Source organism: Xyrauchen texanus, chromosome 18 (assembly GCF_025860055.1).
Source record: "Xyrauchen texanus isolate HMW12.3.18 chromosome 18, RBS_HiC_50CHRs, whole genome shotgun sequence".
Classification (NCBI taxonomy): domain Eukaryota; kingdom Metazoa; phylum Chordata; class Actinopteri; order Cypriniformes; family Catostomidae; genus Xyrauchen; species Xyrauchen texanus.
Window position 1 is genome coordinate 40416771 of NC_068293.1, and position 25610 is coordinate 40442380.

At 37.2% G+C, this 25610-nt stretch overlaps 1 protein-coding gene across 8 annotated transcripts in view; it reads right to left on the reverse strand.

The window, feature by feature from the left end:
- tns1b (tensin 1b) overlaps positions 1-25610 on the reverse strand; it is a 343137-nt gene that overhangs the window by 93944 nt on the left and 223583 nt on the right. For 7 of the 8 annotated variants that reach the window (XM_052147959.1, XM_052147963.1, XM_052147962.1 and 4 more), the window contains 3 exons: positions 19557-19598; positions 6742-6791; positions 2873-3044 (listed from right to left, as the gene is read on the reverse strand). In XM_052147959.1, the coding sequence (XP_052003919.1) occupies positions 2873-3044; positions 6742-6791; positions 19557-19598 (264 nt within the window). Of the gene's footprint in view, positions 1-2872; positions 3045-6741; positions 6792-9817; positions 10039-19556; positions 19599-25610 lie in introns of those variants that run through there. The other variant, XM_052147965.1, reaches the window with a different exon arrangement.

The window sequence follows — 25610 nt, forward strand, 5'->3', positions numbered from 1 at the left end:
CACTCTTTAATAATCAGACTACTACTGCTAATACAAGTCTTAAGCCTTAAAATGTTACTGACCAGTCCTACCTTATCAAATGTTGCCATTCGCTATATTTTTAGGCAGCTTTAACTCTTTTTTTTAAAGCTGCCTTTTTTATTTTACATTTACATTTATGCATTTGGCAGACGCTTTTATCCAAAGCGACTTACAGTGCACTTATTACAGGGACAATCCCCCCAGAGCAACCTGGAGTTAAGTGCCTTGCTCAAGGACACAATGGTGGTGGCTGTGGGGATCGAACCAGTGACCTTCTGATTATCAGTTATGTGCTTTAGTCCACTACGCCACCACCACCACAATCATTATAACTGGGGGAACATGTCCCTCTCACCTCTCACTTTTAAAAATAACAATGAAATCAAAAATTGGATGGCCAGAAATTCCTTATACTTAAATCTGACAAAACAGAGGTATTAATTATTGGACCAAAAACCTCTAAGAAAAAATAAGCAGCTAAAATATAATAATAATGAATATATTTGACTCTCGATGGATATAATGTTACATGATCTTTTACAGCAAAGAACTTAAGTGTTATATTTGATACCAACCGATCTGTCCTTTCCAGTGTTTGGAACACATTCTTCCACCTCAAAAATATTGCTAAGTTACGACACATGCTCTCTGTTGCTGATGCCGAAAAACTAATTAATGCATTCATGATCTAAAGACTAGATAATTTTAATGCATTACGGGGAGGATGTCCTGCAAGTTCAATAAATAAACTTCAATTGGTTAAAAATGCTGCGATGGACTGGCAACCTGTCCAGGGTGTCCCCCGCCTTTCGCCCAATGTTAGCTGGGATAGGCTCCAGCCCCCCGCGACCCTGTACACAGGATAAGCGGTTGACGATGGATGGATGGATGGATGGTTAAAAATGCAGTTGCCAGAGTGCTGACAAGAACCAAGTAATATGATCATATTAGCCCCATTCTAGCGTTGTTACATTGGCTACCTGATCAATTTCGTATTCATTTTAAATATTCTGTTAACTATGTACAAAGCTTTGAATGGTCTAGCTCCACAGTCCTTAAGTGACCTTCTACCACTCTATATTTTATCACGTTCATTGCAATCACAATATTCTGGCCTGTTAATAGTTCCTAGAATATCAAAATCCACAAAACGAGAAAGATCCTTTTCCTATTTGGCTCCTAATCTATGGAATAGTCTCCCTAACACTGTCTGGATGCAGACACACTCACTCAGTTTAAGTCTAGACTAAAGACTCATCTATTTAGCCAGGCATACACCTAATTTATCCATCAACTCACAATTAGGCTGCTTTAGTTAGGTCTGCCGGAACCAGAAACATTTCTCAGAAACATTTCACATAATCCAAAACTCTGCAATAAATTGAATTGCATCTACGCTAATATCATTCTATTTGTTTCCTGTCTCAACCCCGGGATTCATATCCTGAGGTTACCAGTGCCGGCCGGATCCAGCTCTGTTCCTGCTTGGTGTCGGACTCCACTGCTATGTGTCGCTGAGTGATGCTGACAAACTGCAACCGATGCCAGCCAGACATCACTTCAGTCTATTACGATGGATTTCAGAGGGTGAACTGATGCCAACTCCAAATGTAAGACATTGGATACTTCATATGCCACTGCCTTTATTGTCTTTTTCACTTAAAAAATTAATGGCTCACAAAAAAAACACAAACGTCTCATGCACAACCACCAGCCAAAAAACTGAAGGGAACAGACATTTGGGATTTATTTCATAATGGTCATGTTTAATTTAATTGTTAATTTAAATTTTTTTTTTTGTTTAAATATACGGTGATGCTGGTGGCATATCTATTTTAGAAAAAATAAATAAATCAGTCACCAAGTCAACAGTGTAGACATAGCTTATAAAATTGTTGAGGTAAGATCATATTTTACACTGACATGAGGGGATATTTTATACTTTGATTCTTTAGTCTGATGTATCATGTACCATTCATGCATGTTTGCTACATTTTAGATCTAAATGTTTATATATATATATATATATACATATTAACACTTTCAGATCATTTCTATGACCGTGAATGTTAGTAAAGTTTTATAATTAAATATATATTTTTTTCCTTTAAAAAACTTTTAGATAACTCTAGAAGAGCATGCTGTGGATTAAACTACATGTCAGCCCTCATTCTCAAATGAGTGCATTTAAAATCAGTAACTAAGGGCACCTACATTAGATCCAAGGTGAAATAATGTTGATAACTTATGGATTTAAAATTTACTTATTGATTCAGATCATAGTAGAGGTGAGAGTAAATTAAATGCTATGAGTGCGAATATTGTAGAAACCTTGCACTATTTCTGCCATTGTTAATCACAGCAAGCACTGTTACCTCACAGCAAGAAGGTCCCAGGTTTGAGTCCTGGCTCAACTGGGCCTTTCTATGTGGAGTTTGCACGTTCTCCCCCGTTCAAGTTTACTCTGGATGCTCCAGTTTCCACCCACAGTCCAAAAATTCATGCATGTTAAGTAAATTGGAGACCCTAAATTGCCCGTAGGTGTGAGTGAGATTGAGAGTCTGAAGGACTGGCCACCTGTCCAGGGTGTTTCCCTGCATTCAGCCCTGGGATGGGCTCCAACTCTACCCGCAACGCTGCATAGGACAAGCGTCTATAGAAGTGGATGGATGGATGGAAAATACACTTTCTTTAATCTACACAGGACTACAATAAATTAAATTTTACCTGTTTATATCACATTTTACTGAAAACTGCACTATTCACAGAAAATTCTATCTTGTCTGAGTGAGAAACAGTAACTATGGAGGGCAGAGCTTAGTGAGGGGTCAACTGAGAAATGAGGTCTCACCAAGTAGTTGTCTCCATGTTTGGAGCGTAGCATGGTGGCCACCTCCTTTATGTTTGCAATGTAGCTTTGTTCCTCTACTGTACTGGGGAAGGAAACAGAGATGATCCGTTCTGTGATGTAGACCAGGTCCACCTCATAGTTCTCCTCCATGGCCTGGATCAAACTCAAGCTCCTGCAATAATCAAATGAGAGAGGGAATGTTAAGAGAACAACAGAAAGACATCTAGAGAATTAACAATGCATTTCTGCAACAATGGAAAAACTGTAACAATACAATTAAAATTAAAATGTATAAACTTTATACATGCTTAGTGTTTGGATACTTGGAAATATTGCATATTAGGAGCCCTCAGTATGCATTGAAGGCTTATTGATTCAAAACCCTACAGAAAAAATAAATACCAGCATAAGGTGGTTTATTGTTCTCAGCTAGTTTCTCAGCTATTATTTAGCTAGATTACCTGGTCTTTTATTCTGGCCAAGTTGCTCTTTAGAAGGTCTAGCTGGTCTCCCTGCCTGGCAAAGCTGTTTTTTTAGCTAGTTTAACTGGCCTGACTAACTGGTAAGTGTGCAAAACCATCTAAAGCCATCATAAATACACCAGCCTAACCTTAAATAAGGTTTAACCACCTTAAGGTTAAAGCAGGGATGAACTGGTCTACCAGTATGACCAGCTGAAAAGAGCCCAAACCCCTCTAAAACCATCAAAACAGATATGTTTAACCAGCTTGGCCAGGCTAGTAGATCATTTAAACCACTCTAAGCTGGTTTAAGCTGGTCGACGGTATGACTAGCTGAAAAGTGTTCAAAACCATCTAAGACCATTAAAAAGACCAGCTTTTTCAAGCTGGCAGACCAGCTAAACCACCTTAGGCTGGTTTAAGCTGGCTTAGCAACTGTTCTACCTGCTTAACCAGTGGATAAGTGCCCAAAATCAGCTAAAACAATCACCAAGGCCGCATAACCAGCTTCGCCATGTTGGTAGAACCCCTAAACCACCTTACATTGGTTTAAGCTGGTCGGCCAGCTGGTCTACCAGCCTGGCCAGCTAACAAGTGCCCAAAATCCTCTAAAAAAACAAAAAAAAAAAACAGACCAGCATAACCTGCTTAGCCAGGCTGGTAGACCAGCTAAGCCACTTTAGGCTAGTTTAAGCTGATCGACCAACTGGTCTACCAGTATGACCAACTGAAAAGTGCCCAAACCCTAACCATTCAAACAGGCCAGCCTAACCAGCTTGGTCAGGCTGGTAGGCCAGCTAAACCACCTTAAGATGGTTTAAGCTATTCTTAGCAATATTGTGTCTCACAGTACATGACATCACTAAATAATAATGATTATTTAATTTTTTTTTAATTTTCAGAAGACCTCATTTCAAATATCAGCAACAAACAGTCCATTAAATGCATATCTGATGGATTGGATAAAGTACATTGGGGAGAGACTGATTTCAGAGATAAACAAACGAGATACAAAAATTTCCTGCATTCCATGTGTGCAGCAGGGCAGACCAAAGAAAACAATTTGATAGCTGGTAAGGTACAAGCTTGCCAAAGATGTAACCACAATCAGGTCCCCCATCTCTGACCTCAATCTCTTGCCAGGTCTGGATTGCAGGGCAATCAGATTCAAGTAAACTAGGAGAGCTACAGTCTTTTAATCCAACTCTCTGTTCCAAAATGTAGTCAGTTGCAATCAAATGCAGTATTTTTATTCATCATACTCCTAATATGAAGGCTATTTAAAAATTAGTATTTTTTATTTTTTTTTGGCATGTGAGTGGCATTTTTGAGGAGAATTCATTCTTTTCCATGCTTTTTGAATGGAATTGTCCCCAATTGGGACAATTCCATTCAAAAAGCATGGAAAAGGCAATACAAATATAGATTATACATTTACTTGTAATGAACTATACTGCTAGTAGTACAATCTAATAAAACATATACTCATTATATCAAACACAGTTGAAATTTAGTTTGTTAAATGAAGCTTAATATTTTCAAACAGAATATCACCTGAGTATCTGGACAAACTGACATCTAGAATAACAAAGATCTGCAAAGCTGTCATTGCTGCACATGGAGGATTTTTTTATGAGAAATCTCTGAAGAAGTTTAAGAAGTTCTGAACATCATATTCAAATTTGAATAGTCATTTTTCATATTATTAATGTCCTGACTATACTTTGTGATCAGTTGATAACACTTTGGTGAATAGAAGTACCAATTTCTTTCCATAAGACAAAACTGTACATTATTCCAAACTTTTGGCCACCACTATTATATATATATATATATATATATATATATATATATATATATATATATATATATAAATATATATATATATATATATATATATATATATATATATATATATATATATATATATATATATATACACACACACTGTATAATTTTACCCAGCAATGGTGTGTGGAATAAAAACAAATTCTGGTTATTGTTGTTGTTGTTAGCTTAGCAACATGCAAATGTCAGACTAGATTGAGATCAAATGTGAGTAGAGTTGTTGCCTTTGTAGTGTATTGCAAATAGGACACTTGCGAGGTTCCATTTCAGCTATTTTACTTTTCTGAAAAACACAATCCTTGGTAAACTACAATGGTAGATTATTTAAGATTTTTTTGTGCATTCTATCAAGTTTACATGCTTCATGTTTAAATCCTTCTGGCCTTGTCGAACAGTTGTGCCTTTAATAAAATGTGGATCTAGTCCTAGTTTTCTGTGCACTGCTTGCATTGTGTCCACTGCTAGTTATGCAATTCTCAAAGGACAATTTGAATCGAAATACAGATTGGACCCAATGTATCTTGGATCAACAAATGCAAATAACACAGGACTGGAAATGTACATTATATATAAATATTGTATTTACAGCAGAGTATCTGGGAAAACACACACATGCACACAATAAATAAATACATAAAAACTTGCACAACCCTCAATAGATTTCAGATTATCTTAGCATGTGGTAAATAAAAGACATATCATGTTGTTCCAAAACCGTATGACTTCCTGTATGTTACATGAAACACAAAAGGATATGTTTAGCAGAATGTAAGGGACTGACAACCTCAGTCACCATTCACTTGTATTGAAATGTTTACCCATACAATGAAAGTGAATGGTGACTGGGGCTTACATTGTGCCTAACATCTCCTTTTGTGTTCTACAGAAGAAAGAAAGTCATATGGGTTTGAAACAACATGAGGGTGAGTAAATGACAATATAATTTACATTATTGGGGGAACTATCCGTTTAGGTAATTCAATCGTTTTTTTAAGCACATTCCTTTTCTTTTAAACATTTATATATTTATATTTTAACATGTAAAACTGTACATAGAGTGCCATCCCATAGGAATACAGCAATGCTCTTTTGGCAGGAAAGCAAGGGCTCTCAAAAGATAATGCTACTGGATATTTCTCTTAATTTTCCCAATACATAAGAATAGGCAACTATACTAACTGGGGTTTGTTTTTCCCATGAGTGGGTGGGGCTGAATATATTTATAACAAATCGTCATGCAAGACAAACATGTTGTTGTTTATGTAATACATGTGGGAGATAAAAAACTATTAGGATATGCATAACTTCCTGTATTGTTTTAAAACTTAAAATTATGTCTTAAAGTTTATTCTCCACACTCATAAACACTCAGAATAAGTGTAGCAGACCTTGTGCCAACATCACAATGTTAAATGTAGTTAAATTGAGAAATTCTATTAACATATTCACTACAGCAGCATATAACAACATAGATGGTATATTAAGGCATTATTTACTGCAATGCAGGGATAATATACTGTATCTAAAGGGATTTGTGGGGAAGAGAATTACATATTTTACCTGGATGGTCTGCGTCGAGACTCCATGCTCTTGGAGGATTTGGTTGAGCCCTAAAACAGAAGAAAATTGTAGTTAGAGGAAATATTTTAATTGGGGAAAGACAGGTTATCAAAATGATAAACCATGACATTACATTTTCTATTCAACTTAACCCTCTATTACACAATGTTGCCTCAGAATGTGTGTTTTGTATCATTCATTATTAAAGTACCTACTTTGTTTTACCGTTTACTAACAATTTAACAAATTATATTTTATACTTTTAATTACATTATGATTATAAGACTTGATATTGAGATTACGAGTCATGTTGATTTCTTTTCTGTGGTTTTATGGTGTTGTTTTTCCTTTCTCGATCCTGACAGACTGGATTCACTAATAACTTTATGGCATTGTGGCAAATAAACCCTATGATACATTTATTATTATTATTATTATTATTATTCACCTTTTGTGTTCCATGGAAGAAAGTCAGTCATCTTCATTTTTGGGCAAACTATTCTTTTAATTGTCTTTCTCAAAAGAAGGAAAAGCCTAGAAAGATGCGTGGTTTACATTCACCATATAAATGACATACTAGTCTATGACCATCAAGACTAAAAAGGGAACAATGCTAACTAAGTAAAGCCAGAATCCAACATGTAATTCCACACAGTACTGGGGCCTTTCCTAGACACTGAATGTACTTCCTGGACTTTCTCATGTGCAGTTATATATGGTTTTGCATAAGTAGCACTCTTATAGTATAACTAAAGGAAATGGGGGAAACGTTTTTGTTTATTTTGTTATTATATATTTTTTTTATTTGTTATTTTTTAAGGGTTCCAGGGTTTGTGTTTCAGGAACAAAAGTCTCAAATAACTAAAATGTCCTGAGATTTCAATGTCAGTGAATAGAGTAATTGCAATTAAATATAGTAGAGTAGTGAATAACCAGAAAAAAACATATTCACTTTAGAAATTTCCAACACATCTGTTGACTTTCCAAGGGCCCCATTTTAAGAGAGCTAGTGCTAAGTGCAGCGCTATGGCAAAAGTTATTAGAACAAAGTCAATGGGCATGGCCATGAAGTTTTGGTATTTTCATTGAAGCATGATGGGTTTGGTGAAATTTTGTACGCAAAGCACTAATGGGCAGGGTCAAGTGCAGTTGAATTCTGAGTTTCTTCACCAGTTATTTCACCATCTGTGTCCTATTATATAGTCTATCCCTCAAGCGCCAGCAACATAAACAAAGACAATGAATTAGAAGAATAGAATATTTCTATGACAGTGACACGCTCATTTTATAAGAATAGAAAATGTCATTCTCATCACAATTTGGATGTACGCGCCATTCAATTATAGAAAATATCATATAGAAAGTATTATTAATTTTCATCTACTGACACAAATCATTGCTAGTAGTGATTGTATTGGCACACACTTCACTTCTACCAATTGATTTTGAAAAATTATACATTTATTGAAACACGAAAAAATTAAGCCAAACATATTTCTAAATAAAGTGCTCAAAAAAAGAAATCATACCAAATGCAAACATTTTACCCTCTCCAACTTATTTCACCTGCCCCTTTTGCATTGACTTAAAAATCACTCTACGACAAAAGGTGGAAAATACAAATTAGATCATAAATCAAATTGTAAATATAAACAATAATAACCATTGAAAAATAAACCCTGAACTCAAATCTCATTATCTTTGTTTCATAAAACGGCGATTTTCAGGGACATAATTTGATGTTCCACATGAAATGTAGACATGTTTAGACATGAACTTTATTATTGCTGGCAGAATCTCCAAACTGCAAATGCTGCAACTGAGTTTAGACTTTATGCTGAAAACAGACCTGCTATTCAAATGTCTTAGTACAATGACCAACTTATCAGGAAAAACGCAAATTGTGGCGCTTCATTAACATAAAATAATGCACGCATACACCCACAGATAGCGCAAACACTACCATCCACACCCACTTGCAATTTGCGCTGGAACATACACTGCACTTAGAATGAGCGCATTCATGAAAACTGAATAAGATATAGTGCACGCTCAATGCACGTAGCGCTATGCTTTATGCATTCACAAAAATAGAGCGTGAAGTGTGTTAATTCTTAACCACTCGTGTCACCAAACAAAATGACAAAAATGGTTGTTTTCAAACACTCCTTGAACACTCCCCAAACTACTTTTGGTCTAACAAATAGATAGTCCCTCCCTAAAACCACTCAAATGGTCAACCTACGAATGGCTTACTTACAGTAGAAAGCATTTTAACACTTAAAAAACATCACCTTTAATTTCAATGACTTTCAAGACTATTCAACACAATCTTAACATTCCAATATTTACTTCTACATGGCTTTAAGAACCCTGTCATTTTACTTCATGTATTCTTATAAGTGAACAATTAAAAGTGCATATCATTATTGTAATGCATAAATTTCCTTCTCAATTTCCTGAATTAATCTTACTTTCCAAAAATCAAGTGCAATTTAGAACAATGATGTTTGCACGTATTGTATTTTAGGACCAATCAAGCTTTTAAATAAACACATTGTAAAAGAACATTAACACATTTTGCAGCTAATAAACATTCGAGAGTATAGATTGCTGAGCCAGGCCATTATGAATAAATCATAAAAACACAAAGAACCTCACAAAAAAGCCATTGTTAAACAAACTGAACTAGACATTGCCAAAACGCTCTCTCACAGCAAGAGAAACACACTGGAATAACACATCCTGGCATTTCAAACTCCCTATCCATCCGAGTCAAGCTTCCATCCCTTGCCACATTGTTGCCCGGCTCCAAAAACATTCCCTTAATCAGCCGATAATTGCGACCCCCAGAAGGACAGCCAAGAAAGGGTGGTGGTGGGGGGTGGTATGTTGGAGGGGGTCTCAGCCCGGCTTGATCAAAACCAGCTGGAATCATTGCTTTTGAGTGGGCCCAACAAATAAATGAGCAAAGAACAGATTTTGAGAAAAAGCTGACCCACCCAAAGACAACCCAGTACAATTCAAGACGTTACCTACAAAAAGCTAAAGAAACCACAAAATTCCGAAGGCCTACCTTGAACAGGTAACCTGTACTCCACCTCCAGGCATCACGAAGTGAAGACAAGCGCCTCCGTAGAGAGCCACTGGGATTCATGTTTGGGAAGTAATACTCCCCTTCTCCTTGCATTCCTTTTCTCCCAATCTGTGCCCTATGTTTCCAGCTCTATATAGGATTTGTGCTAGGCTGAGGATGCCACATGCCTGGCTTCAAAATCTAGCGGACCACAGCTTTCTTCCACTCACAAAGTTTCTCTTTGCCTTATGTTGTTCCATCTCGCCTTCCTTTCCAGCCCCTCCCATTCCTCCGCACCTCTCCCCTCCCTCTTTCCCATGCTGTGCATGAGTGTTGCTGCTTTCCACATTTGTTTGGATCTGTGATCTAGCCTATGCTCTCTCTTTGGGTCACACACTCAGCAGATGACCAGAGTAGTTGATCATTCTGACCTCCACAATCCACCCCACATCTTAAACAATTCACAGTTGTGTCCTTGCTATTAAACAATGACCCATTACCACCATTTCCTCATGAATACAAAGTTACAGCATCAGTTTAGGCGACTGTATTTTTTAAAGTTGCATTTCATACATTTTTATAATGTTGGCATTTTTTTCCAGCCTAATTTAGTTAAAATGACCATTTTCCACACTATTGGTATCATTACTATTATTATTTGCTGCTGTGTCTTTAAGACATATGTAAACGCTCTCTTTGCATGTGAAATGAGCAAAAAGCTGCAGGTTTGCTGTGAAGTCACAATTTGTTTTTAACAGTCCAATCCTTCTATAAAACCGGTGTTGAAATCGTGGCTGGATCAAAATCCAATCTGCTCTAAAATATACTGCTTGAACTGTTAAGATCAGACTGAAATGATCATCTGTTAACATTAACTTCAGTTGTTTGTTTCTAACATTGCGATTCTTCAAAGTGATCTGCAGAGTGGAAGGTGCTACACACAGCCAGGAACAGCACAAGGTTTGACAGACTTTCTTCACATTTTACACTTGTTAATTTTCCTGGACTTTAGGAATATTAGTATCTATACTATTTCCCCCTTATTACACCTCACTGCGACTGGCTGGGTCAAATTTCGAATAACCCAATAGTAGGGATGGGAATCAAATTGAACAAATCTAGTTCTGATTCCTCTTAACAATTCTGAATCCTTAACAGCTCCATTATCAATTAATTTAAAACTTTTGAGAAAAAAGCATTTCAGATTGTATTTCATTCACTAAAAAGAACTTGCTTATGAGAGGCATGCATTGAAGAGGAAGCTTGGTATGTTTTGTGGTGAAGAACTTATGAAGGACACATACGTGTCTTTTGTTCAGGAATTGGGCTATACTGGCCGTGCTGCAAATTTCACTCTATAGATTCAAAAGAAACAGCTCAGAGGAAACATTTGTTCAGAAATCAAACTACACTGGTTGCACTGTATGCTTCAAGCTTTAGATTCAAAAGAACCAGCTTATGAGAGTGATTCCTTTGGGTATAGGACTACACTGGTTGTGCTGTATGTTTTTTACTGTAAATTCAAAAGAACCAACTCATAAGTGTCAATCATTCAGGACTCTGGCTGTATTGGTCGTGCTGTAAGTATCCTGCTGTAGAATTAAAAGGATGGCTTATTAAAATCATTAATCAGAAATCAGACACATTGGTCAAACTGTATGCATCATGCTGCAGATTCAAAAGAATTGGCTCATAAGAGTCATTCTTTCAGGAACCGGACTACACTGGTCAAGCTGTATTTTTCACACAGTAGATTCAAAAGAACCAGTTCATAAGAGTATTTTTTTGTTTTATTTCAGGAATCGGACTACACTGGTAACACTGAATGTTTTGCACTGCTGATTTAGTAGTGGGGTGTAGTTCCGTCCACATCGGCACAAGAATGTATGTTCGAGAACCGTTAATGAAAATAAAATTCATAAACAATCCTGTTCCATAATGCAAATGAATAAATAAATAATAATAGAAAAACACTTTTCAGTTCACAAACCTACCAAATACGTGTTGATGTGTAAATATGGGTGCTCATATGTTTTCTACAGCTCAGTTTCAATGATAAAAAAGTCACTGGAGAGGAAGTTTTGAGTTCTAAAAGATTGATTCCTCATTAAATGACCCATTTAAATCAAAGCCCAGGGGCATAATAAACCAAATCAAGTCATTTTTATTTGTATAGTGCTTTTCACAACACATATAGTTTCAAAGCAGCTTTACAGAAAATCATGCTTTAACAGACAATGAAACTGTAATATCTATGAAGTCGTAGAGTCCTCATTGTGTAATTTGATTAAATATGATTGTAAATCGTGTATAAAATTAAATCACAGTGAGCAAGCCAAGGCGACTGTGGAAAGGAACACAAAACTCCATAAGATGTTGGTTAATGGAGAAAAATAACCTTGGGAGAAACCAGACTCACTGTGGGGGCCAGATCCCCTCTGGCTAAACAGAATAACTATTATGTCAATATTTGTTATTTGTGTGAAGTGCAAGTCATTGTTTAAAATTTGTAAACTAAGTAAGCCAGTGTTTAAACAAAGATTTAGTATGAACTGTAAGATTAATGACTAATGTCTTTGAAGTTCATCCTGGATTAACTGCAGAAGTTCACATAGATGCAATTGTCCTTGTTAGTTGGCTGATGAAGTGTTTTGTTGGTAATTAATTGATAGTCTATGTATTCCATTTCAAGAGTGTAGTCCATCATTAGACCAATGTGATGCTGGCAGAGATCAGTGAGGTGCATCGCTGTTCAACCGGCGGGTCATTTTGGTGAGGTCTATCTTAAATCCAAGGTTCAGGCAGTGGCATATGAAGTATCCCATGTCTTACAGTTGGAGCTGGCATCAGTTCATCCTCTGAAGTCCATCTTAAAAGACAGAAGTGATGTCTGGCTAACACCGACTGTAGTTTGTCATCATCACTCAGTGATACGTAGCAGTGGAGTCCGACACCAAGCAGGAAGAGAGCTGGATCCGGCCGGCACTGGTAACCTCAGAATATGAATACCGGGGTTGAGACAGGAAACAAATAGAATGATATTAGCGTAGATGCCATTACATTTATTGCAGAGTTATAGATTATGAGAAACGTTTCTGGTTCCGGCAGACCTAACTAAAGCAACCTAATTGTGAGTTGATGGATAAATTAGGTGTATGCCTGGCTAAATAGATGAGTCTTTAGTCTAGACTTAAACTGAGAGAGTGTGTATGCATCCCGAACAGTGTTAGGGAGACTATTTCATAGTTTAGGAGCCAAAGAGGAAAATGATGCAGCTCCTTTAGTGGATTTTTTTATTCTAGGAAATATTAGAATTTTGAAGAATTTTGTGATCATAATGAATGTGATGGAATAAAGCATGACAGAAGGTCACTTAAGGACTGTGGAGCTAGACCATTCAAAGCTTTGTAATACTGCTATACAAACATTGTAAATTAGATTTTCAAAGGACAGATTGGTATCAAATATAACACCTAAGTTCCTCGCTGTAAAAGACGACAACAGAACATCCATCGAGAGTCAAAATATATTTTAGCTGCTTATTTTTAGAGGTTTTCATTTCAAATTCATGGCAATTCAATCTTTGATTTCAACTCTCTGCTTATTTAATGAATTATGAAACAAGCCAGGTTTCAGTCAAGTGGAGCGCATCTAAACTATGATCTGTTAAAATTTAATTTACAATAAGTGCTTTGGTTGAAAGAGATCTAATGTTTAGTAGCCCTACCTTTATATGATGTTTATCTTTATTTTTTTTCTTTAATTATTTTTTTCAAGTTTGACCTTAATTCAATTTTTTTCTAAATTATTTATTGAGGGGTTTGTGTTTGGTAGTTCGGGGAAAAGACACAGTCCCAATATGATATCTAGGTGATACAGTATCTATTTGTTGTAGTTTATGTGAACTGTGTGATGTCTCAAGGCAGCTAGCAGACATTTGGATTAACCAGTTTGTCTGCTTCCTGACCTGGGCCCCAGTTAGTCATATTCTATCACTATTAAGACTATAAGCCAAATTACTAGAGAGGAGAGCACCACCTTCCCTGGAGGGATGGAGTCCATCTCTTTAGCAGGTCAGGTCTACCCCAAAAACTCTCCCAATTGTCTAAAAATTCTATGGTATTCTTTGGACACCACTCAGACATCCAGCCATTCAGTGACACTAATCTGCTACACATCTTGTCACCATGATGAGCAGGGAGGTGGCCAGAGCATATTACAGTGTCTGACATCGTTTTTGCAAGTTCACACAATGCTTTACCAATATCTTTAATGATCTCCCTCTGGCAAAGCCGGACATCATTAGTGCCGACATGAACACAAATTTGAGTAAATCTACATTAAGCATTAACCAGCATTCAAGCCCCGGAAATGCATTTAACAATGGTGGCTGGAGTCTCTATTTCCACGTTCCTTACAATAGAAACACCAATGACCAAGGCTCTTTCAAAATGATTCTCAGTGGGTGCATCACTGAGTGGAGAGAATCGATTTGAAATCCTAATAGGAATGGTAGAGTGGTGTCGTTTTAATGTCACCCAAAAGCCCTGATGCGGGGCTCTACAGCTGGAACCAAAGTGTGTGTGTTGCTCGCTGTACTGCCCAAATCCGAAACAGTATTTACCAGCTTCTCTTTCTCACAGATCTCCACTAGCATTCGGATGTGTGTCTTTAACCCAATAACCTTCTCCATCAGCCTCAGTAATTCCTTACATTTATCACATGTAAATCCCTCACTGCTGACAGAAGAAGCTTTAGTAAACATGAGACATGCAATGAAGGAAGAAATAACATGAGCGGATGTCATAACTTACCACAATTGTTTGTTATTGTTGTTGTTATGGTCGTTCTTGTGCAGCGAGTGTTTGAGATCGATGTGGCTCGATGGGGTTCCTGATCCGCAGAGGTTTGAGATTGATGCAATAATCCATGTAAAACACAGTGGAGAAAACAATTCCACACAGTCGGGATGCGAGATGTATAAAAGTGGACAAAAAATTATAAAAAGGAGAGAAAAACGGGTGCGTGTGGTAAAATACACGCAGTTAAAACAGTAGAAAAGTAGAAAAAAAATAATCACGCTGTAAAATGGCAAAAAAAGCGAATTGCATTCCAACTACTCCAGTCCAACCAAATCATTTTCAAAGTATGACTATCTTTGCTTCTGCTTAAGAAGGAGCATTACTGTCTAGATGACTCCTAGTTAAGAAAAGACAAATACATTTTCATGCTTTGAAAGTTAGAATAGGACACATAAAGCATGACACAGGATACCCTCATATGACAAACAGATTTTGAGAATGAAAGGCCTTGCCGTTGTGAATCAAAGATGTTACCATAACCACAACCAAATACCATCACAGACCCTGAGGATGAGGGCAGTGTGTGTCTCCCATGATGCCTCAAGGGACATGCTGATTTAATTATGGACACACATGGCGAACTATACTTAGATATTGCTAAGCACAACCCGTCATAGCCACAAAAATACCATTTCAAGAGCTATATTCAGGATAATTTACAGAAAAGTTAAATGCAAAGAACAACACAACATGATGAATTACAAACTCAAGAAATTTTTATTCACAGCAGTAAACCTGTTTCCAAGGTGTTTTGGAATCAGGGAACTACAACTTAAAGGTGCATTCAGTAATTCTCTCCTCTTTATAAAAGATTTACTCTTAAATAAATTAATTGTAATTTTGAAACATATATATAAATCATGAGCACTCACATGAGATGAGGACTCTAGTCATATCAGTAACCTTATAAAAGCTGTTTTATCCTACATGGGGCATGGATGCCCTCATGGGGGCTGCCATTTTAGAATCACATGACCACCTGAATACTACTCACTTCATCTTAGTCTTGTTATTGGACACTTTGACTCGTGGATTAAATTAATCATGGTTGATTGTGAATAGTGAATTTTTACAATGGCAGTTGTAATTGAAAACCTTTGATTTTGAATGATGCTGCATCCACAGCACAACAAGTAGTTACTTACTTTTAAAGGAATAGTTCACCCAAAAACATAAATGATGTAATTCCTTACTCACTGTTATGTTGTTCCAAACTCAAATCACTTTCTCTCTCATGTTGAACACAAAAGGAGATGCAATACAGAATGTAAGCCTCAGACACCATTTACTTACATTGCATCGTTTTTTCATTTAATTTCTATTGCTTCTATTTTATTTATTTTTCCCACAATTAAAGTTAATGGTGACTGAGGCTGTCATTCCCTAACATTCTGTCTAATACTGTCCAAATACTTAATTTTCAACAGTAGAAACAAAGTCAGACATGTCTGTAAACAAATATGTGGGTGAGTAAATTATTTTTGGTTGAACTACCCCTTTAAGGAGTCTGGGGTAATCAGTCTGAAATAATCACATTATCGTAATCCCACTGATTTCAAAGAACTCCTTGATTTAAGTTAAGAAATGAGGGCTGCTATTTTACTGTGTGTATATATATATATATATATATATATATATATATATATATATATATATATATATATATATATATATACACACTCACCTAAAGGATTATTAGGAACACCTGTTCAATTTCTCATTAATGCAATTATCTAATCAACCAATCACATGGCAGTTGCTTCAATGCATTTAGGGGTGTGGTCCTGGTCAAGACAATCTCCTGAACTCCAAACTGAATGTCAGAATGGGAAAGAAAGGTGATTTAAGCAATTTTGAGCGTGGCATGGTTGTTGGTGCCAGACGGGCCGGTCTGAGTATTTCACAATCTGCTCAGTTACTGGGATTTTCACGCACAACCATTTCTAGGGTTTACAAAGAATGGTGTGAAAAGGGAAAAACATCCAGTATGCAGCAGTCCTGTGGGCGAAAATGCCTTGTTGATGCTAGAGGTCAGAGGAGAATGGGCCGACTGATTCAAGCTGATAGAAGAGCAACTTTGCCTGAAATAACCACTCGTTACAACCGAGGTATGCAGCAAAGCATTTGTGAAGCCACAACACGCATAACCTTGAGGCAGATGGGCTACAACAGCAGAAGACCCCACAGGGTACCACTCATCTCCACTACAAATAAGAAAAAGAGGCTACAATTTGCAAGAGCTCACCAAAATTGGACAGTTGAAGACTGGAAAAATGTTGCCTGGTCTGATGAGTCTCGATTTCTGTTGAGACATTCAGATGGTACAGTCAGAATTTGGCGTAAACAGAATGAGAACATGGATCCATCATGCCTTGTTACCACTGTGCAGGCTGGTGGTGGTGGTGTAATGGTGTGGGGGATGTTTTCTTGGCACACTTTAGGCCCCTTAGTGCCAATGGGGCATCGTTTATATGCCACGGCCTACATGAGCATTGTTTCTGACCATGTCCATCCCTTTATGGCCACCATGTACCCATCCTCTGATGGCTACTTCCAGCAGGATAATGCACCATGTCACAAAGCTCGAATCATTTCAAATTGGTTTCTTGAACATGACAATGAGTTCACTGTACTAAAATGGCCCCCACAGTCACCAGATCTCAACCCAATAGAGCATCTTTGGGATGTGGTGGAACGGGAGCTTTGTGCTCTGGATGTGCATCCCACAAATCTCCATCAACTGCAAGATGCTATCCTATCAATATGGGCCAACATTTCTAAAGAATGCTTTCAGCACCTTGTTGAATCAATGCCACGTAGAATTAAGGCAGTTCTGAAGGCTAAAGGGGGTCAAACACAGTATTAGTATGGTGTTCCTAATAATCCTTTAGGTGAGTGTATATATATATATATATATATATATATATATATATATCCTGCATGAGAAAACATAATTGTGCAAGGTTTTTTATCAGCTTTCTCTCGGTTTTGGAGAATAATGCCCAATTTGTATTCGGATACTACCTATCTCAAGCTATATAAGAACAAGGCAATGTTTCATAGTGCTCTTTATGGTTAATTGTAAGTGAATCATAACACTGAGCAAGCTACATGGATTGTGTGTTTAAAACGTGGCAATTTAAACTTTGACGACTGTGCCAAAGTTCCTATACTGACACAACAAAGCGCAATCAAGTCACATAAGTTATAAATAAAACTAAAATACAGAAGAAGTCACTAAGAAAGAATTATGCCCACTGACAGCATTGCTTATTTACACGTGCAGTATCAGCTTGTTTGCATTGATGGTAATAGCGTTGCAATAATATTGCCAGGCAAATAGTGCTGATTTTGTGAATGTGGCATATAATATTCCATAATGGGCCTGATTTAGATGCAGTTTTGTTTTTCATGCCAAAGTTGTGCAACTGTTTCGTGAATTTCTTTCTAAAATGTTTTGGGATTAGCTTCCATTAAAACTTTTAGAAATGTCTACAATCGCAACCATCCACACTTTTTTGGAAATAATTATTATCTCTTAAGAGTTTCGTTTTACCATGGTGCAAAGGTAAAACATCTGGCACCTAATAATTAATAGTTATGCACGAAGCTGATAAGGTTTATAATAAGCTCCTCACTCTAATTTTCAGATCGTTCCTACGTCCTTGGTTGTAAGTTTTTGCTCTTTACAGCACTTCCGTCTGCAAGCCACTTAGCGCACGACTGTAGCAATTAAAAGATCTAATGATGCTTCAGAGGGATCATAAGAGACATAAAGAGTCTGTATAGGTGAATATAAATGCTCAAATGGAGACCTCCAAACAAATGTTTAAGATAGTCATCAGCTGTGCAGTTAGTCATCAGCTGTGTCTGGGCGAGATGAGTGTTCTTCACCCAGGCATGACGGGATGAGTAACAGGGTGGACGGAGTGGTTCTAGCCAAAGCGAACACACATGGTTAAGCCCAGTATGACTTTTATATGGACCTCTGCCCCTTCTAATCGATTAAAGGAGTAGTTCACCCAAAAATGAAAATTATGTCATTATTTACACTATGTTGTTCCAAACCCACATGATGTTGTTGTTTGAACACACAAGGAGAACTGATCAGAACAAAAGTTAAAAGTGACTACATGTATTAAGCTTCGAAAAGGAAAAAAACACAATAAATGCACCATAAATGTTATTGCATTACAAGTATTCTGAAGTTTATGAGAACAGACCGAAATTTAATTCGGTAGTCCCTGAAAACCTTTGCTTCCCCTCAGCTCTCAAATCTCATTATCCATTTCACATTTTCGAAGTGGCACACATGTATTCGGTTATGACACATGCGAACAAAAGGCCTTTGGTGTCATATTACGTGATTTTTTTTTTTTAATGCAGACCCGAATTGCATTACAGAGCTTCGGCTGTGAAATGGGAAAACTGTCAGAAAGTACCAACTTTTTTTGCCTTTTCTTCACACAAAATAACAACTTACAGGTTTGGAACAGCATTAGGCTGGCAAAATAATGGTAGAATTTTTATTTCTGTGCGAACTCTCCCTTCACTGGGCTGCTCATCCCATTCAGCAATTGGGCACTCTTCATGGCCACCGTGAGCCTGTGTTAAGCTAATCCAACCAATAATTTGGTTATTAAGCACTCTGAGAGGTTTAGACTGGTGAAGTTTAGACTACAGCAGCTGCATAGCAATGGTGTTAGCTGAAGACCTAAATATTTATGTCTTAAAGCAGTTATGTTTTGAGGCAATTGCAGATGTCAGTAATTACTTTACACTGTAAGGAGCATATATGTCATTGTCCATGCTAATATAAAGAAAACAAACATACACACACGGTAATATGCTAATAAAACATGGTGTAAAATACTCACTGTTGTCTCTACATGCTTCAGAGTGATGTCATTGCTGGGAGCCTGAAAAGTAGATAGATAAGATGCGAATAAGACAGTGACATGTAAACTCTTGAGACCTTTCCTCATTACATATCTGTTGGAAACCAGAAAGCATGATCTCTAGATGCATAACTCTCAGAATGGAGAACAAATAGAGATCCAAAAGGGTAAAAACTGCAACAACTTAATGACAATTAGACAGAGGTGCATAATGGACTGCAGCAAAACAGCAATAAGGATAAATTACTGGGGGTGGGGGGGGGGGCTTGTCACAATGCATATTGTGGTTACGGCCCTGCCGTAAGTGTAAAACAAAGCTAAAGGAAAACGCTATAATTTTTTCTTCGATTAAATTACAGGCTGGGGTAAAATATTTTATATTTTGAAAAGGGGCGTGACCACCCCAAAAATTGAGAACTACTACTTTAAGAGCACAGATTAATCTTGTTAAATTTTTATTTACATATACAGGATACTAATAATTTCCTTTACTTAATTTTTTTTTAATAAATGTTAACATTACTTAATGCATTATGATCTAATATTGCACAGTTGTATACTTACAAATGAACTTTAACTAAGATAATCTAAATACTGTATTGTTATTTCATAATACCAAATGTATTAACTAATGTAAATGAAAATTATTGCAAGAATGCACATAAGGATCTTCAATAGAAATGTGAGCTTGCAATGCATTTGTCAAGCATTCCTGCCTGCATCTGTGTTAAAACACTTGATCATGGTCCAGCTGGGACTCTTTCTCCTCCCCTGCTTGAGCCCTGCCGAAATGTTAAAACGTAACACATTTTGCAACACCATTCTCTCCGGTCCACTTTTTCTCATCTTGCTTCAACTGCCCTCAGTTTTTTGCAATCTCTTCTCCTGCCCTGCTATCTATATTGTTCAGTTAATGTATTTAATTAAATCTTTCTTTGACCATTTGTTTTCTTTCTGAAAACCAAAACTATGGTCGGAAGTAGGGAATCTTTAAGCACCTAAACATTTAGGTGCTTCCAATCCAGAGTGAGGAAAAAGGCTGGAAAATTCATTCTGGACCACACTCACCCTGCCCACTACCTTTTTGAACTGTTGCCTTCTGGCCGACGCTTCAGAGCTCTGAGCACCAGAACCGACACAGGAACAGTTTTTTCCTCTCAGGCATGTGCACAGTTTTTCTTGGTTGTTGGCAGATAGGATGTTTCAAGCTTCTTGTAGAATTTGCCACAGTTCTTCTGTCTATTTAGGCTGTCTTAATTGCTTCTGTTTCTATATGTAATAACAGACTGACATGATGTTCAGTGGGGGGCTTTGTGGGGGCCATGACATCTGTTGCAGGGCTCCCTGTTCTTCTATTTTAATATTTTCTATTTGCAAAATTAATGTTTGGGTGTCTAGTGTTAAAACAATCTGGTGTTGCCAGATTCTGTGTAATATGTGCATAACATTTTTTTAATTTATTTTATATGTATGTCTACAATAGAGATACCACAATTAGAAATGTAAGTACAGCGTAGTTCTAGCAGGAAGACCTGCAGCTGTACATCATTAGCTAGGTAACTCCTAGCCAATCACGTGTCAGTCATCGCTTTATAAGTCTGCTTACAATCTATCACATTGCTGTTTCAGTGTGCTAACACGGCAACCTCCACCAACCCACCGCCACTTGTTGAGTCCCGCCCAGTATGGGGGTAGGCATCTTGCCCCTGCCTCCTATCTCTGGCAGGATCTGACAGTTCCGAGTACAATCTCTTCGGACCGCCAGACGGGACTTACGACAAAGTGAGACATTACATCCTGTTTCATATTCATCATATAAATGTAATATTAAACTTTACTGAAGTCTGCGAACCTTGCTAATAAAAATAGAATAAGCTTGATGAAAACTGTCATAATAGTCCATGCAACATGTGCATCATATTCTAAGTCTTCTGAAGGCATTTCATAACTCTGCATGATGAACAGAACAAAATGAAGATGTTAGTCACTCTCAAATCAAAGACACGTTAATAACATTCTTGTGGTTTTGTTACCAAACACCATGACGTCATGACACAAGAACCAAAGAGGTTTGTTGTCATTGGCATGTTACCATATTTGATTTTGACTCTGTATACAAGAGTTGGTCATTTATTTGAGAGTGACTAACAACTTAAAGGAATACTTCACCCAAAAATTTTTCTCATCATTTACCCTCATGCCATCTCAGATGTGTATCACTTTCTTTCTTCTGCTGAACACAAATGAAGATCTTTATAAGAACATCTCAGATCTGTAGGTCCATGGTATGCAAGTCAACAGGGTCCAATATGCTGAAGCTAAAAAAAGCACAAAGGCAGCATAAAAGTAATCTATATGACTCCAGTGGTTACATCAATATCTTCAGAAGCGATATGATAGGTGTGGGTGAGAAACAGATCAATGTTTAAATCCATTTTTACAATAAATCTTTCTGCCCAGTATGTGGCGATATGCGTGCCAAAAACAAAATAACTCTTAGTACAAAAGAAACGTTGGGCTGTTTGAAAGTGGATATTTATATTAGAAAAGGATTAAATATCAGTTTCTCACCCACACCTATCATATTGCTGCAGAAAACATGGATTAAACCATGAGTTGTATGGATTCATTTTAAGCTGCCTTTATGTGCTTCATTGAGCTTCAAAGTTTTGGACCCTGTTGACTTTGCATTGTATGGATCTACAGAGCTGAAATTGTATACAAAAATCTTTGTGTTCTGCAGAAATGAGGAGATCATTTTTGTTTTGGGGTGAACTGTATTTTCATCATACAAAGTGACTGTATTCCTTCAGAAGACATGGAATATGATGGGCAAGTTGCATGGCAAAAGCACACTTTGGTGTGCTTTTTTTAATCTTTATAGGGTTGTAAAGGCACAATCAACGACTACTGTATAAAAATCAGTGATTGCGACATTCTTTTAAATATTTTGTTTTGTGTTCCACAAATGAAATTCATAAGGGTTAGGAACAACATGAGGGTGACTAAATGATGATCAAATCTCCAGTTTTGGGTAAACTATCCCTTTAAGATCTACACAGATCTGAGGTTAAGCGCATTGTGCCATAGTAACAATGGTGAGTAATATTTTGGATTCATCAACCCTCGAATTTACCACAATCTTGGATAAAAGCTGCAATTTCTGTGCATCAACGGCAAAGATTCTAAATCATCAAGCTTCCGCTGCCAAAGTAAATTAATTGCTACAGTCTTACATGCACAGCAGGACTTCCTTCAGGCTTATGTGGTTTAGACTAGTTCTGAAAATTTAACAAGAACTGATCTTTTTTTCAGCTCTAGCAGACATTTCACAGCTTACAGGACAAAGATTCTATACAGTGTGTCTGATTTTTCGGGTAGAGGTCAGTTTCATCCTTTTGTTAATAATAACTGTCTCGGTGGTTCTATCAGGAAGACTTGCAGACTGAAGTGAGATTTAAGATGACATTTATTTGATGAGTATACAAACTGAAAAGTAATGACTCTCTTTGGCGTAGGCCCCGTCTGGCGGTCCGAATAAGTTGTACTCGGAACCGTCATATCCTGCCGGAGATAGGAGGCAGGGGCAAGGAGCCTACCCCCGAGCAGGATGGGACTCAACTGGTGGTGGGGTGGTGGAGGTTGCCGTGTTAGCACACTGAAACAGCAATCTGATAGATTGTGAGCAGACTTATAAAGCATGTGATTGGCTGGGAATTACCCCGCTAATGGTGCGATGATGTACAGCAGCTAGTCTTCCCACTAGAACTACACTACGCTTACATTTCTAGCAATCGACTAGTCTTCCGTATTTTCTTCCATATATCTACCCATCTGAAAAAGGGTGTTTTCTAAGTTGTTTAAGAGTTTAAGTCTCCAAGCATGACCAGCTGACAAATGCCCAAAACCCCTCTAAAACATGCAAAGCAGACCAGCCTGATGAGGCAGGGAGACTAAAACCAGTAAACCATCTTGAGCTAGATTAAGATGTTGTTTTCTTATAAAAGTTTGTGATACTTTTTTAGTTATAGATTACTATATAGGGTTAGGAGTTTAGAAAAATTCCTAACCCCAAGTACAAGCGATATTAATATTGATGCATGCCTTAGCAAGCACACTAACATGGGCTGCCTGACAGGATTTACAAGGGCTAGATCTGTGCAATGATGGGTGATCAAATTGATCAAAAAGAAACTAATGTGTAACCAACTTGATTTGGTCCAGACCAACACGACTCATGATCCTACCACTCGCATTAAACGATTCACAGAACACAAATCACAGCCCACATAAGTAAAAACTGCAGGAAGAAAAAAGCACAGGGAGTTTCCTAGTAGGAAGGCACAGACTAAGTGAACAGAGCCTCCTTTAAAATGACATGTGGCTAAAATAAACCCAGCCGGTACTTATGTGAAACCATGAATGCACTACAACATTATAATTAATATTTAGGCCTATATCCTAAATATGCACAGACCAGTACCAATATCAATGCAAGTGTACTCTTCTACACTGATTTGATATTGTCACTTGACTAGGAAAAAATGTTGAGTATGGCTGGGCAATATATTTAATATTTATCTTAACATTTTATTAGTTCACGTATGCCTTAATATTTTCAACCATTTTGACAACATTCAATATATAACTTGGTAAATGTATTTTTTCTGAAATAGCTTGAAAGGAGTGTATAGCGTATTTTATTTGTTTGTTAAATGTTTTGTTTTGGAGGAACCATTATGTCAACCAAACAGTCATTTGTGGCAGAACAACCTGCCCCTCCCACTCGTCATCGTCACTCCGCCTCTGAAGGCCATCCTTCAGCCAGGCTCACAATGGAAGTAGACAGGAGAGAGGAGAAGTGTAATTTAATGAACCTCTTTTGGGCACAGATGATGGGGTGCACCTGATGTAAAAAGGGCCTAATCACCGCTGCCATTGAATGCCACTTTGGTGAATAAAAGTACCAATTTCTTTCCATAAGAGCAAAATCTGACATTATTCCGAACTTTTGGCCACCAGTATGTATATATAAAATTCCAACTTTTTCAGGATTTTTTAAATATTGTATCCAAGAAAGATGGGGATGAACATCAATAAATCTCAGAGCCCAGTGAAGCTAAGGGTGTGTCCATGTTGATTTCATGACTCTGGTTCCTTCCCTCCCAATGTGGTATTTCAACCTCTCCTCTGGGATCCGGAAATACTCAGCTTTTGTTTTGCTGCAGTCACTGCATTTAGAACAAGTCATTCTCTGTCCCACTTCATTTCAGTTTCATGTGGGTTAACTTATAGCTTTATGTTTCACAGTCAGTAGTTCGGTTTGAAATGTTATTTTTCCTTTGGAATACAAATTCACATGGAATCAGCAGCTATTTGTCCTAAGTCACCTCCTTTGACAAAAAATTCAAAAATTCACACAGTTAAAAGAGGTATTTTGTCAATGTACCATGTGCTTGTTTGTCTAATGAAGGGAAAAATGGCCTGCTCTGTCTCGAGTGCACAGATATTTAATCACTGGCCCTAGTTCAACTGCTTACAGAACAGTGACACTCAGATTTAGATCAGATTTGTGCTCAAACAGAGAGCAGATCTACTGGGGGGAAAAGGAAACCACAAAAGGAAGGTGTTTGAAGCCCACAGTAACTCTATATTTTCTGCTGCCCCCCACTGGTGGCCAAAGGAAGTGCATGTTCCTGCCTCCAGTGTGGTGTAACTACTGCTTAGTTGCTAAAAAAATGATCATATTATGAGGAATTAAATAGAACACCAACTATAATACTAAACTACTGTATGTATAAAAAGCAAACCTGTAACTCATACATAAAAGTTAAGTTATTTGCTGTTTTTCATTTCACAAATAAGGAGTTTACATGGAAGTCCTAAAAGAATGATTCAGGTATCAATAAAAGTTAAGCTCATTTAAAAGTATTTGTAGCATAAAGTTGATTACAATATCCAATAATTTTCCTGTGCCTTGTTTATTAACAATAATAATAATAATAATAATAATACTTAAATTGCAGTTACATT